The sequence below is a fragment of the Nasonia vitripennis genome, chromosome 4, assembly GCF_009193385.2.
Source record: "Nasonia vitripennis strain AsymCx chromosome 4, Nvit_psr_1.1, whole genome shotgun sequence".
NCBI classification, from domain to species: domain Eukaryota; kingdom Metazoa; phylum Arthropoda; class Insecta; order Hymenoptera; family Pteromalidae; genus Nasonia; species Nasonia vitripennis.
The window spans coordinates 28,683,676-28,697,401 of record NC_045760.1 but is presented as its reverse complement, the minus strand read 5'-3'; the positions used below and the strand labels follow the sequence as shown (position 1 = coordinate 28,697,401).

Here is a 13,726-nt window from a genome sequence, read left to right as displayed (position 1 = left end):
TTTGTAGTAAATAATTGTAATTAAAATTTACTGTAGAAAAGAATCAAGGAAACGACGAAAACGATACAATTTTCGAAATAGATGAATCAGAAAGTATTATCGCCCTACCGGGTCCATCGAAAACACATGATTTTTTATTGACGAAAGATCAATCCACCCAATCGACACGAGATAAGGCAGTTCAGATAGAGATGAGACCAGTACGTAGCTATGAAAAATTGAATAATGATTTCGATGATTGTGGAGAGGAAGGATGTGAGGTTAGCACAAACATTTCCTTTTCGAAAAAGTATAAGCTATTTTTATCGTGATTTTTTTTTTATTTTGACATCATGATTTTTCAGACAACCTGTGCAATACCACCGATCAAAGGTTGCCGATTTATGTTGGTCGGATGGGACAGTTTTCGAACGAAGACGATGATCGTCCTACTTGTTCTTTTCGTTTTGTGGGCAGCGATATATTTTTCTTTAATCATGTGACCCTATACAGAATGTAAAGATTTTCTTAAAAAATCCACACACTGCAGACTATATACTTCAAATTATTCAAATGCGACGAACAAAAATTTACGTTACTAAATAAAGCACTGAGACGACATAATGTAATCGCTTCTTAAGTCGAGATTATCTATAGCCTATTTCCTCGAATAGCTAATAAATTCTGCGCATAATATCGGAGAGCGCGACGAGCAGTGGCATTGGGAATTCACTCGATTTTTACAATATTGTTTTCAAACATTGTTCGCAAGACATCCAAACGACCTATTTTTTTCGTGAAAATAAATTCGATAAACAGAAGATGCTCGCGTTGACCTGACCTAGTGGAGATAATAAAAATGTCTCATTGCCACTGTGATACACGATTCTAAGAAAACATAGGGACTACCAAATATTTACTCGTAGAAAATAGAATACACACGCACAAACAACAAGAAAAGCGATCGTCATCTTAATTCTCAAAATGTAATAAAATTTTCCCACACTCATATATAAAAATTAAAAATATAAAAAGCCCAAAAACAAAATATCATACGTCACGCGAATCTCTCGGATCTATCCTTGGCAATCGGCAAAGATGCGAACACCTACTACGTGCTCGACCTTCTGTAGTCCTCTGGATCAGCCAAACAGTATATGACATCATCGTTACCTCACTCACACAAGCTCTAGTCAGCTCCAGACGATATCCAGCACAAGTCTCTCGTTCCGTTTTGCATATAATCTTGCGGACCGGCTGTTTAACGAGCCTGAGAGCGAGAGAGCGAGATAATAACGCTGGCAAAGTGTGAGTATCGCTTTAACGAACGTATATACGATCAGAGCCGAGTCTCAAGGCAGGAGAGGAAGCCAATGAGAAATCACGCCTGGGGGAAAGTGTAATTGGCCGGCGGCGCGTGTGTATACCAGAGGAGCCGCTGCGAGAGAGCGAGTCTTCAGTCGATCTCGAGAAACGCTCTCGAGAGGAGTTTAGTGTTGAAGTTATAGAGCTGCTGACCGATCCGGAGCTGTGGGAAAATGAAAACCGTCTACTTCCTAATTGTGCTGCTGTCGCTGTCGCTCGTCGTCGGTAAGTTGATAGTTTAGTGGAAAATCGCAGATTGTGGGTGTCGAGTAATTGCGGAGGATGATTGATTCTATAATACTTATTTTTAGCTGCAAAACCGACATTTTTACCGCGGTGAATCAGAGCTTTTTGTTTGCATATTTTTGCATTACTATCCGACGGAAAATCAGCTTCGTTTATTCATGTTAAGCAGGAATTTCTTTCGGTTCGGTCTGTGTGCATATCGGTGCATTCGAAACGTGTTCTTGAATGCCAAGTCGGCTCATCCCAAGATCGCTGAACCTGTTGTGCGCAAAAAGAAATGTCGAGCATGTTGCTCAACTGAAAAATAAAACACCCGCATAACCAGTAAATCGTGTTATAACATTCTTTTGAATATTTCATCTGTGTGTCGAGTTAAAAGTGACGTTTTTGTAACAATGAAAATCGTGAATCATAAGCGAAGTGTGCTAAAAATTCCGGTACTAAATTTTTCAACGATTATTCTTAACAATAGCATTGCGAAAACTTAAATTAAATAATTACACCCATGAAAACGCTCCGCCGCAGTAAAACTAGAATCTATAGTCGTTTAGAAGAAAGAAGGATTATACGATACTTATATTATATCTTAGCGATGAAAGTTTGCAAAATCTCGTATTTATAAACGATAACCTTGATAGTCGAAGTTCACTGCGCAGAATAAACGATTTGGTAAAACCCTTGTTACACGTTTCAGCCAATACGTCTATGCAACAATGTTCTTAGAAAAAATTTATCTCTTCTTTATACAAAAAAAGTTGATATACTTACATTTATCGCTGACGAGAAAAAATTCTCAAACGTTCTATACAGCAAAAGGCCACAGCTCTTTCGAATACAAATTATCGGGCTCGCAAACATGCCACGAATGTTTCGAAGTCACGCGAAACAAAAATAAACTATAGCTTCATTGCCTTAGCCATGAAATAACGACTACTACAATGCCGTCTTGAAAAAAAAAAAACATGGAACCAGCCGAGAATTTCTTACTATCTATTCAGTAGATAACTGCTTTTTCTTAAAAAGTCTGCATTCAATATGTTATATGATAGCTCATTCACTCCTCGAGGAAACTTTCTAAACGACATTACTCTTGCAAAACCTCTTAAAGAATAATAACAACAATAAAATGGGTCAGGCTTCTCTTTCTGCGAAGAAAAACAAGTGTTCAATTGATTCTCTTAATCAATGCGTTATAGTCAAAAACGCCGAGTACAAATATCCAGTAAATACATCATAACGATTTATGAAGTAATTTTCGTATAAAAAAGAATAATAATAATAAATAAATCATCGTTCCCGACGTAGACGTCGACGCAGGATGGAAGTTCTGGAAGAAGAAGAAGGACGACCCAACCTCCACCGAAGACCCTCTATCCTCCAGTACCGTCGCCACTCCGAGCACGACCTTAGCCGCAAAGGTCACACCTGCACCGGCTACTCAAAAGCGAGCCACGACACCGGCTAGCGCCAACCGAGGCATAGCAGCAGCAGCTGATCCTGCACTTGCCATCGGAGTCGGAAACATAGGTGGAAACATCCGCGAGGATGCGAGAAACCAGCCGCGCAAACCTAATCCTGGTACCGACGTCGGCCTGGATATCAGTTATCCCAAACCTGCCAGACCTGGAGTAGGTGGAGGCAGTGGACAGGGATACAGGGATTGGGCTGCGGATTTGACTGGAGCTGGAGAACCTGGTAGGCAGAGCCCTAAATTGCCTGCTCAGGGTCCAGCGCTTTCAGGTTTTGGTGGACAGCAACCTAATCAAGGTTTGGTTTTTCGAATAATTTTTTTTTTCCAAATAAATTCTATAGCTGCACTTGTGGCAATAGAAGTAAAATAGCTTATATATGCGCACGTCTTGTTTTAACGATCTATGATGCCTTTATGACATAATTGCGCGCAGATGGTTTCCTTATGTTCCGGCGGTGTCATAATATAAACGCTTATATTCTGTTAGGTAACCGGCCAGCTTCTGTTCCTGGAACTCCTACCGGGCAAAAACCAGCTGTGGTGCCAGGTAAATATTTAAAAAACCATTAAAGGATGGATTCCTTCTGAGCGAATAATTTTTTAAACATTAATCTTTCAGGCAGCAGACCGGCTTCGGTTCCTGGAACGCCTACCGGACAGCAGCAACCAGCTGGTAGGTATTTTTAAAATATTTAAAAATTTACAAATTCATGTGTGAACATCTCTTTTTAATTGCTGGTTTAAATTCTCAGGCAGCAGACCAGCTTCGGTTCCTGGAACGCCTACTGGCCAGCATCAACCTACTGGTTATTATCCCTAAAGTTAATGCACTATCCCAAAGTCACATAAAAGTGACAAAAATAATTTTTATATTCAGGATCAACCAGAGCCGCGACACCAGTGACGCAAGCACCAACACCAGCGGCCCGACCAGTGACACCGTCGCCTCAGCAGAGACCAACCGTCACGATTCCTCCGGCAAATCATGACGGCTTCCCACCACTCAGGGGTAGTGCTAACAACTCCCCAGGAGGTGTCTCACCGGCAACCTCGCCAACGGGCGGCAAGAGCTGGGCTGACGTTGCTGGAACTGGAGGCAACAGCCGACCTGGATCCCCGACTCCAGCACCAAAACTTGCTTCGCCTACTCCTGGTCGAGGCTCTCAGCAACAGTTTGGTATGAGAAAAATTGCTAATCGTTAAAATTTCCATCTTCCAAATTTATTGTATATTTATTAATATTAATTGTACTCTTTCCGTAACTCAGACTACACAAAACCAGGAAACGCCGGTACAGGGCAATCAGGTCGTCCAGGTATAGCCGGAACCGGTGCAGCAGTTGCAGGTGGCGCTGCCATCGGAGCTGCAGCCGTCGGCGCAGCAAATTCCGGCAAAACCTACTCCAGCAATCCGACGTTCAGCAAGGGTAACACCATCACTGACGACGACCTTGAGAAGCTTTCCGAGGCGCTTTTTATCAAGGACGTCAACAACGCCAACAAGTACATCACTCTCAATCTGCAGAAACAGACTACCGGTCAGAGTCCCAAAGACGAAGCACCACAACCGTAAGTACATAGGCTTTTAATTTCTGCTTAAAAAGAAAGAGAACAATATTGACTGTTCAAATTTCTTTGCACAGGCTCTTCCAGGTAAAACCAGAAGCCCTGCAGATTTCCACGATCCAGAAGGTCCTCTCGATCTACGACAACTACAAGCTGGACACTCGCGAGAACGAGTACATCAGTCCGGCTCAGCGTCAGGAGGAGAGTCTTCTGGTGGACACCTTCCTGAGTACCAACGTCATGTCCATGGCCATGCGATTCCTCGCTGACAAGGGCTTCGTCAAGAAGGACTACTACGATTACAAGGACACGTTGCGTGGAATGTGGTTCAACCTGTACTCTCGGGGAGAGGGTAAGATTGGCAGCGCCGGTTTCGAACACGTTTTCCTGACCGAGCTGAAACTTGGTACCGAACTATCTGGGCTTCACAACTGGATCTACTTCAATGCCGAGGAACTGAAGAAGAGGCTGGACTACCTGGGTTACATCAAGAAGGTCGATCTTGGCAATGTAAGTTTTTTAAGACGGTCTTTAAACACAATTCCATACCTTCCCATTCACCGCTGCAATCACGTTAACGGCTTCGAGGCTAACGGAATGCATAGTTTCTAACGATCATCTACTCTTCGTATGATTCCAGAAAGGAGCGATCGTTAAGGCTCACGTCAAGTTCAACGGCATCGACAAGCCAGTGACGACCTTCTTCATCGGTACATCGCCCGAACTCGAGATGGCTCTTTACACGGTCTGCTTCTTCGCTCGACCGGATGCCAACTGTCCCGTCTCCCTTGGCGGCACCAAGTTCAACATCGTCACGCACAAATTCAGATACCGCGGCAGGGATCTCATCGGCTCGGCTTATCCTGAAATTTAAGTGCTTGCAAACGCTTTTGAATATTTACTTTTGACTGACTAAAAAATTGAATACTACGAGAGAGGTTTGCAAGTGTTTAAAAATTCTATAGTAGATGTAGAACTATGCTAAAAGTTAAGAATCTCAACGCAGCTCTAATGACAATTAATTTTAAACCTGTAACTTATTGTAAGAATTCTGTGCAACGATTCATATCCTATAATTTGTATAAATGTACGTGTATAAGATTTCTGAAGTGTCCTTAATACGCTGACGATTTGAAGAAAACTGTGATCTTATGGAGATTATGTAATAAAGCAGTTACGACAATTGACGAAGCTACTCCCCTGGTAGAAAATTAACGAGTGAAAACCGTTAAAAAGTTAAGTTTAGTTAACCACTATTATCAAATTTGAATGTAAAAAAATAAAGCAAAAATGTTGCTGATATTTTAGTGATGCGTGTCTATTATACCAACACAGTATTATTTTTAAGTTAAGAATTGTTTTTTCCTTTATTTCTTGCATTAAAACGTTTGCATGTTTTATTACAAATATTTGGATTTTTCACGATTGCAAGATATTCTTCTATAATTTCTGGATTGTAACAGTCATTTGACAAATTTCAAGCAAATGTTCTGTTTTATCTTGAGTTAATGTGTATATCTATGAATTTATAATGTTTAAACTCTTATTTATTTAAATTGTTAACCACAACTTAGCTTATTAACCGTTAACGTTTCTACCAGGGTCCTTAAAGTCTGTTATTTTCTTTTCAGATTTTGCCTATCAGTAAACACACTATACTACATTACGAAATTTCATACACAGTAGTAGATAAAAACATCGTTGTTTTTACAACTCAAGTTTTAGAATTTAACAAACTTTCGAAATGCATTGTATTTTTTATGATAACCTTTCGTCTCTGATTACATCTGCATCTTTGATATGTGGATTCCCACCCGATACACCGACGATATAGCTTTTTAACGGGACTGTACGAGTTATGTTAATAGAAAAATCACGTGATCTCCACAGGCGTATAGATCACATCAAGTCAGTTCAGTGTATCCGACTGCACGAGTCACTCACCCGCGATGTCGCTTACTATGCGTTTTCGAGTCGATGCACATAGAATTTCAAAATATGGCTCGTAGAAGATAACAAAATTTTAGTTCGGGCAGCTACTTCAAACCAATAAATAAGCCACTCGCATAGACAAAAATTCCTCTAAAATACAAAAGCAACAATCGAAAACAAAAGTCGAACTGGTCTGACACCGCTGATATGGCCGTACGTACATTCTCTCTTTCATCCGACAGTAAACAGATAAGAATCCGTCGAGAGAATCTCAGCCCAACTCGAAGCTTCAGTCGTGCAAGGAGCGTCACCGATCGCGCGTAAATGTCTCGTGTGATCGAAGTTATTTATTTCTAATTCTTGCATCAACGTTCGACATCTCGCTCTCCCAGGATGTACAGGAATCTGCGGCTAGCGTCGAGGAGCAAACGCGAGAGTGCCGCGATATGGTGGAATTTCATCGAGGGAAGAGCGGAGCATCGGAAAATGCCTCAGAGGCTTTATCACAGCGGCTCCGGAGTCTACGGGCATCGGGACAGAGCGCCACAGCAATTCGAAGGCAGGTACATGCCGGGATTATTACTCTCGAGAGATAAGGGGTCGTTGTTTGTCACTCGCTGCGTATCGAGAAAATATTCCGGAGAAAAAAAAATAAAAATTTAAGTGTTATTATCAGACGTTTACGAACTAAATTCAAACTTTGTATAAAATCATATTACAGGCGGGAAATTCGAATACCTCATATTAATATTCCAAACTCGTGATTACAGTGCCGAGAGAGCAGCTGGCTGCTCGAGCGCAGCAGAGCAATTTTTACAGACTCCTGACGGCTTATCGGGAACACGGCCACAAGCAGGCGGTCGTCAATCCGATCGCGCTCTCGAAACCGCGAGCCCTGCCGGAACTTCGTCCGGAACACTTCGGCCTCGATTTGGCGGACAATGTGAGGATGGAAGGTTTGCTGCGAGCCGACAAGGCCGATGGTACCGTCGAGGATGCCCTCGACATTCTGAACAGGATCTACTGCGGTACGATGTCCGCCGAGTTTAGTTACCTCGAGGTGATTTTAGAAACGCTTCATTTTTTGATCCAACGATATTTATACGCGAATGAAAATTAATGAAAATTTTCATTGCACGACCACGCTGCAATTTTATAATAAAGAAATATTCTCCTTTTGTCTCTCTGGCAGTCGGAGGAAGAGAGAGAATGGTTCGCGAAGAACTTCGAGGAATGCTATTACGAAGCGCTCGACGACGAGACGAGGCGCGCCATCGCCCGAGAAATGCTCAAGAGCCAAGCGTTCGACAGATTCCTGGCTGTGAAATTCGTGAGCGTCAAGAGATACGGAGGCGAAGGCGCCGAGAGTATGATGGCTTTTTTCCACGAACTGTTCAAGCTCGCCTCCAATGGTTCGCTATTTATAGCAATAGTCGTTAAATTTCAATCGAATCTTGACGATTACGCTAATCTAACGTACATCCACTGCGAATTCTAGATACGTTGAAGGAGCTGGTACTCTGTATGCCGCATCGAGGCCGACTGAACTTCCTCACGGGAATGCTCAAGTTTCCAGCCGAGAAGCTCTTCCGAAAGTTACGCGGACTGTCGGAATTCCCAGACGACGCGAAGGCGACGGGTGACGTTATAAGCCACTTTGTCTCGTCGATGGAACTGCCTCTCACTGGTCTCCACGTCAGTATGCTGTACAATCCGTCTCACTTGGAGGCCGTCAATCCTGTGTCCATGGGCAGAACTCGAGGACTCATGCAGATTCTTAAGGAGGGAGCTTACTCAGATGACCCTAATGCGCAGTGGAGCGACCAAGTTTTGAACGTCCAGGTAGACAAACTATAAGGAGACATGTGGTTGTTTGTCTTCGGAGTGAAAGTTTACAATGATTTGTTCCAAGGTTCACGGAGACGCAGCTTATACGGGTCAAGGAATCAATCAAGAGTGCCTTGCACTCAGTGGAGCTCCTCACTTCGAGATCGGTGGATCTATTCACATGGTGGTGAACAATCAGGTAGGTTTCACCACACCAGCAGCTCGAGGCAGGTCCTCGAGGTACTGCACGGATTTGGCCAAGTTCATCTCGTCGCCGGTTATCCATGTAAATGCGGACGATCCAGAGGTAAGTCAACGTAAGTCACTCGAATATTCGATTTCGTTGATGATGGACGCTTGGAGGGCAGTTTGGACAAAATTTGCTTTCTGTCACAGTCGGTCGTTAAAGCAACGAGAATAGCCTTCAGGTATCAGAGAAAATTCCGGAAGGACGTCTTCGTAGACCTGAACTGCTTCAGACGCTGGGGACACAACGAACTGGACGATCCCACTTTCACGAATCCTCTCACCTACAAAATCATTCACAACAGGCGGTAAGCGATAGCAAAGTTTTATGACTTAACAAAAAACCTGTTGGAAGTATATCAAACCTGATGATGGTTACAGATCAATTCCAGATCGATATCTAGACGAACTCATTAACGCCAAGGTCCTGAGCCAGGAACAAGCCAACATGATCGTCGAGCAGTTCACCGAAAAGTTAGCGGAAGCTTTGCGTCGGGTCGACGACTACGTGCCTCAAGCGACGTACTTCACTGGCCGATGGTCTCAGCTCAAACAGGCCGATTCCGCGGTGACTACCTGGGACACCGGAGTCGACACGAATCTTCTGCAGTTAATAGCCAACAAGAGTGTACAGTCACCAGAGGAACTGGTAAACAAAGTACTTGGTCTAGCCTAGTTTGTAGATTCATGTCGACGACAAAAGTTGTTGATAATCAATATCCGATGACAGAACGTCCACCCAACGCTGCTGAAAAGCCACGTCGAGAGCAGGCTAAAGAAAATCGAATCCGGCAGCCACATCGACTGGTCTACAGCCGAGGCGATGGCTTTCGGCAGTCTGCTCTACCAGGGATACAATGTCAGGATAAGTGGCCAGGACATCGGACGTGGAACCTTTTCACACAGACACGCCATGCTCGTCGATCAGTCCACAGGAGGTACATATAGACAATACTTTTTCTCTAAAACGTTTCCATTACAAACGATTTTCTTCACTTCACAGAAATGTACATCCCGTTGAACTCGATGGTCGAGGGCCAGACCGGCAAGATCGAACTGGCCAACAGCATTCTGTCAGAGGAAGCAGTCCTGGGATACGAGTACGGCCTGAGCATCACTCTACCGAACACCTTACCGATTTGGGAAGCTCAATTCGGCGACTTCTTCAACGGAGCTCAGACGATAATCGACACGTTCGTCAGCAGTGGCGAAGCCAAGTGGATGACCACTAGTGGACTCACGATGCTGCTGCCTCATGGATACGACGGTGCTGGTCCTGAGCACAGCAGTTGCAAGCTCGAGAGGTTCTTGCAGCTTACCGACAGCCGAGAGGACAGACCTGATGGTGACGACGTTAACATGCAGGTGGTCAATCCAACGACACCCGCCCAGTACTTCCACTTGCTCAGGCGACAGGTATGTGGGTTTAAAAAATATATATTTAGTTAAATATATATAATTTATTACGGGTATTATATTTATAAAGAGTACGTCCTTTAGGGTATTTTACAGAGCATTAATAAATTACGTGGATAACGAGTATATTGTTAATTTCAGATGGTGAGGAACTTCAGGAAGCCTTTGATACTCGTCGCGCCAAAGACGTTACTTCGTCACGTTTCGGCCACGTCAGGTTTGGACGAAATCGCTCCTGGTACTAGCTTCAAGACTGTCATAGGTAAGTCTGCTTTTCGTACTCTCTTGAGTTGAGTCGCTATAAAGCTTGACCGAACTACGCTCTTGATCGCAGGCGATGAAAAAGCACAGGAAAACGCAGTTCGTAAAGTTATACTAGTCAGTGGAAAACATTATTACGCTCTGGAGAAACATAGAGAAATTCTGGGAGCTCAAGACGTTGCGATTATAAGAGTCGAAAGCTTATGTCCCTTCCCAGTGGCTGAACTCAATGAAGAAATTCAAAAATACCAGCATGCAAAAAGTGAGTAAAACTACTTGGAATGCAAGTTTGCTTTTAACAAGTATATAAAATCTGTAGTTCGATTAACTTGCTGTACGTAAATTTTAAACTTTGGTTTGCATGGTATTAATGTAACTTCTTCGTAGCTTTCATTTGGAGCCAAGAGGAACCACAGAATATGGGTGCATGGAGTTTTGTCAGGCCCAGATTCGAAAACCTGTGCGGACGTCAAGTGAGTATACTACTGATGGATACTTTTGAAAAAATGAACAGTTTCATGATGCTAATGGTGATAATTAATGCTTTTTAGTTACGTTATTCTGGGCGAGAGCCTCTAGCAACGTCAGCTGTTGGCATTGGCCAGTTGCATCAACGTCAAAGCGAAGAAGTCGTCGTAAAACCGTTTGCAATGAAATAAAACATAAATTTCGAAGCGTTATTTGAAGCAGATATAATTATATCAAGAGAAGATTTTTAAAATGAAATTCTATGATAAGAATTTTAAAAAAATAATTGTGATACGGATAGAATAAATTTTGAAATTTCTTTGCAATTACAAACATATACATTTTTTTTCTAATCTCTAACAAAATGTTTTAAAAATCTCAAAGCAACTCTTGGAGGATCAAATCGCGATAGTTGAATAAATATGAGTAAAATTAGTTAGAACTATTGAAGATCATCTATTTTGTTATTCGATTCAACGTAATATTTGTCAAAAATATCGTACACCGTACGATAGATAATATGTATATAATAACTAACGTACCTTTGAAAAAATAAAATTAGTTGAAATTTGTGGCGATCGACAAGTTCTTTTCAATACAATACACTCTATATCGTATAAAAGTTTCTAGTTAGTGGTAAGCATATTTACAAAATTATCTCTAATAAATTCGAAAAAGTTAACTATTTGCATAATAACAGTTGATCAGTGCAATTTTTTTAAAATTCTCGGTATCGATATGTCGATTGACAGTGCTATATTATTCGTTACTTGCTTTTTCATTCCCTGGAGGGCGCTTTTCCTTCTCGAGATATTCTTTTAATTCTGCCTGTAAACGAAATCGTATATATTTTTTATTGTTTTTTTAAAATGAATTTCAATTAAATCATGATAAAATACTTACAGTTTCGGTGTCTAATCTCTCATATTCCTTTGCAATTAAGTCTTTTAATTCATCCTACAATACAAAATATCATTTTAATCTATATTCAAGTTTTTTAATAATATATGAAAACTAACTAAACAACCTACCCCCCAGCCAAGTTTTTCAGCAAGTAATTGACATCCCTTATCACATTCACCAAGCAATGCAACATCACGACCATTTGAAGAATCGAAATTCATACCACTGCTTATACCAAGAAATCTTGATAATCTATCCTGCATACCAACTTTTTCTTTGTTTATTAACAACCTCGGACAGCTGCGTTTAACTCTGAAAATTCGTTACACTATATATAGACACATACGTCATTATCGTTTTGATGATTTTGACCTATTTTGAAATATATTGCATACCTGTCGACTAAAGAAGCAAAAGGTTGGACAAGTAAACTAGAGCCCATTATTATTAAAAGTTCAGCTTCTGGAAAATCTTGATCAATCAGTCTATGGAATCTATCAGGTAACATTTCTCCAAAGAAAACAATATCAGGCTTCACAACTCCTTCAGAGCATTCCTCACATTTTGGAACAGTTGCTTTTTTGATTTTTTCTAATGGAACAACATTAAATTGGCATTATTACAGTTTTCTTCACTCAAACAATAATACAACATTAAATATTACCTTTCATCCAAGGCAGATCAAATGATGCTTGGCAATCAAGACATCGCCCAGAGTGAAATGTTCCGTGAGCTTCTACTAGCTTTTCTTCTGGTAATCCAGCAAGCCTTTCTAGAGTATCTATATTTTGAGTGTAATGCCGCAGAAGAAGTCCCTTTTCATGCAACAGACGTATGAAATAATGTGATGGAGTCGGCTTATATCCTTCTGGAAGCAGCTCTTTCGCAAGTACAAAAAAAGGCTCTGGATTGCTTTTGAAAAAATCCAGTTCAAAGATTGCTTGTGGGTGTGGCAAATTATACTTGTCTAAATTATGGTATAGTCCACTTTTGGGAGAGCGAAAGTCTGGTATTCCTGCAGCTACAAAAGGTAAAATCATTTTTATCATCTACAAACATTGAGTAATGAGAAAAAACTTGACAATAATTTACTTACAAGTTGATATACCAGCCCCAGCCATTGTTACTATTTTTTTTACATTGTGAGTTTTGATAAACTCAACAACGCCATCCACAGTTGTTTCAGTTAGGACCTTTTCTACATGGTCACTGCTATTATTGTCAAAAATGTGCAGTTTCTGCTCAAGGAATTTACGAATCTTATCCATGCTTGTATCAGAATCTCCACCTTCAGCTTGGTCAAGCGATGAACTTGAGCTTTCTTGTTCTTCTACACTGCTGCTACTGTCTAAAAAAATGTAACAAAATACTTTTAGTAATTCATGAAGGTTAAGTCTTTGCTCAATACAGAGCACAGTGTATCGGAGCTAATCCATTTAATTCCATGCATCGAGTGTCTGTGCAAGGAGAGAATTGACATACATAGAAAAACAATGCTTTCAGAGCCATACCTTTCTTCTCATCCTCAACTTCCTTCTTATTGTCCATAGTTCTGAATATAGCACTATTCGATAACGTTAAATGTTCGTGTAATAACAATTGGTTTATGCACTGCTTCACGTAGATACTACACTGCCAGAAAACGCATGATATCAAAGTTTTGTGCATACAATGGTATTAAAATTAAACAAATTTCCATTCGACTATACACTGTCACGGTGCTTTCTCACTACCTCCGGATTTTTGTTGTGAATAGTGCGATGTGTGGCTTTTAAACTGGCTTACCAACCTGTGGTAGCAAAAAAACGTATATATTACCAACCATCGTACATGAAAATTTAAAATTCTACCTTTTAAAGGTATACAGATCAATAACTGGTTTATAATTGAAGAAAAATAATTAAAAACTAAATTTCAAATTATTTTATATTAATTTTTGAAATATTGAACACATATGTTGTATACGCCGAGTTTTTATCATCCGAAGTTATACTTCGTATCATCTGAAAACGAAGTACATTCTTAAGATTATCAACGCTTTTTTTTC

At 41.0% G+C, this 13,726-nt stretch overlaps 3 protein-coding genes across 5 annotated transcripts; 2 read left to right on the top strand and 1 right to left on the bottom strand.

The window, feature by feature from the left end:
* Positions 1–1,210: 1,210 nt before the first annotated feature.
* Positions 1,211–5,813, top strand: LOC100123738 (poly(U)-specific endoribonuclease homolog). Its single transcript, XM_001607390.6, has 9 exons — positions 1,211–1,569; positions 2,896–3,357; positions 3,549–3,608; positions 3,681–3,734; positions 3,814–3,867; positions 3,939–4,238; positions 4,329–4,629; positions 4,704–5,136; positions 5,267–5,813. The coding sequence occupies exons 1-9, from the start codon at positions 1,518–1,520 to the stop codon at positions 5,498–5,500; spliced, it is 1,950 nt and encodes a 649-aa protein (XP_001607440.2). The 5' UTR covers positions 1,211–1,517; the 3' UTR covers positions 5,501–5,813.
* Positions 5,814–6,536: 723 nt separating this feature from the next.
* On the top strand, positions 6,537–11,667 carry LOC100123741 (probable 2-oxoglutarate dehydrogenase E1 component DHKTD1 homolog, mitochondrial). Of its 2 annotated transcripts, none has more exons than XM_008216739.3 (13): positions 6,537–7,117; positions 7,329–7,618; positions 7,751–7,970; positions 8,057–8,400; positions 8,471–8,692; positions 8,782–8,939; positions 9,013–9,289; positions 9,362–9,569; positions 9,635–10,047; positions 10,189–10,309; positions 10,382–10,570; positions 10,696–10,781; positions 10,860–11,667. In XM_008216739.3, exons 1-13 carry the CDS (start codon positions 6,952–6,954, stop codon positions 10,965–10,967), a joined length of 2,802 nt encoding a protein of 933 aa, XP_008214961.1. In that variant the 5' UTR covers positions 6,537–6,951; the 3' UTR covers positions 10,968–11,667. The 2 variants fall into 2 exon arrangements, with proteins under 2 accessions (XP_008214961.1, XP_001607444.2); XM_001607394.5 differs by having other exon boundaries at positions 6,538–7,117; positions 9,013–9,280.
* Positions 10,072–13,463, bottom strand: LOC100123744 (NAD-dependent protein deacetylase sirtuin-2). Of its 2 annotated transcripts, none has more exons than XR_004344868.1 (8): positions 13,191–13,463; positions 12,776–13,027; positions 12,344–12,700; positions 12,075–12,270; positions 11,808–11,991; positions 11,680–11,733; positions 10,864–11,604; positions 10,072–10,422 (listed from the first exon to the last, which is right to left on the bottom strand). XR_004344868.1 is itself a non-coding variant. In XM_016989849.3 (8 exons), exons 1-8 carry the CDS (start codon positions 13,345–13,347, stop codon positions 10,846–10,848), a joined length of 1,305 nt encoding a protein of 434 aa, XP_016845338.1. In that variant the 5' UTR covers positions 13,348–13,463; the 3' UTR covers positions 10,072–10,845. The 2 variants fall into 2 exon arrangements, 1 of the variants encoding a protein (XP_016845338.1); XM_016989849.3 differs by having other exon boundaries at positions 10,072–10,896; positions 11,551–11,604.
* Between the last annotated feature and the right edge of the window lie 263 nt (positions 13,464–13,726).

Bases quoted from the DNA above. Each gene is read 5' to 3' on its own strand.
- LOC100123738 (XM_001607390.6), top strand. From the start codon at position 1,518: ATGAAAACCGTCTACTTCCTAATTGTGCTGCTGTCGCTGTCGCTCGTC. The intron at 3,358-3,548 runs GTTTGGTTTTTC...ATATTCTGTTAG, and splicing joins TGGACAGCAACCTAATCAAG to GTAACCGGCCAGCTTCTGTT. The intron at 3,735-3,813 runs GTAGGTATTTTT...TTAAATTCTCAG, and splicing joins CGGACAGCAGCAACCAGCTG to GCAGCAGACCAGCTTCGGTT.
- LOC100123741 (XM_008216739.3), top strand. From the start codon at position 6,952: ATGTACAGGAATCTGCGGCTAGCGTCGAGGAGCAAACGCGAGAGTGCC. The intron at 7,619-7,750 runs GTGATTTTAGAA...TCTCTCTGGCAG, and splicing joins CCGAGTTTAGTTACCTCGAG to TCGGAGGAAGAGAGAGAATG. The intron at 8,693-8,781 runs GTAAGTCAACGT...TTTCTGTCACAG, and splicing joins TAAATGCGGACGATCCAGAG to TCGGTCGTTAAAGCAACGAG.
- LOC100123744 (XM_016989849.3), bottom strand. From the start codon at position 13,347: ATGCACAAAACTTTGATATCATGCGTTTTCTGGCAGTGTAGTATCTAC. The intron at 12,701-12,775 runs GTAAGTAAATTA...TACCTTTTGTAG, and splicing joins TGGGGCTGGTATATCAACTT to CTGCAGGAATACCAGACTTT. The intron at 10,897-11,550 runs GCAAGTAACGAA...CAATGCCAACAG, and splicing joins GCCCTCCAGGGAATGAAAAA to CTGACGTTGCTAGAGGCTCT.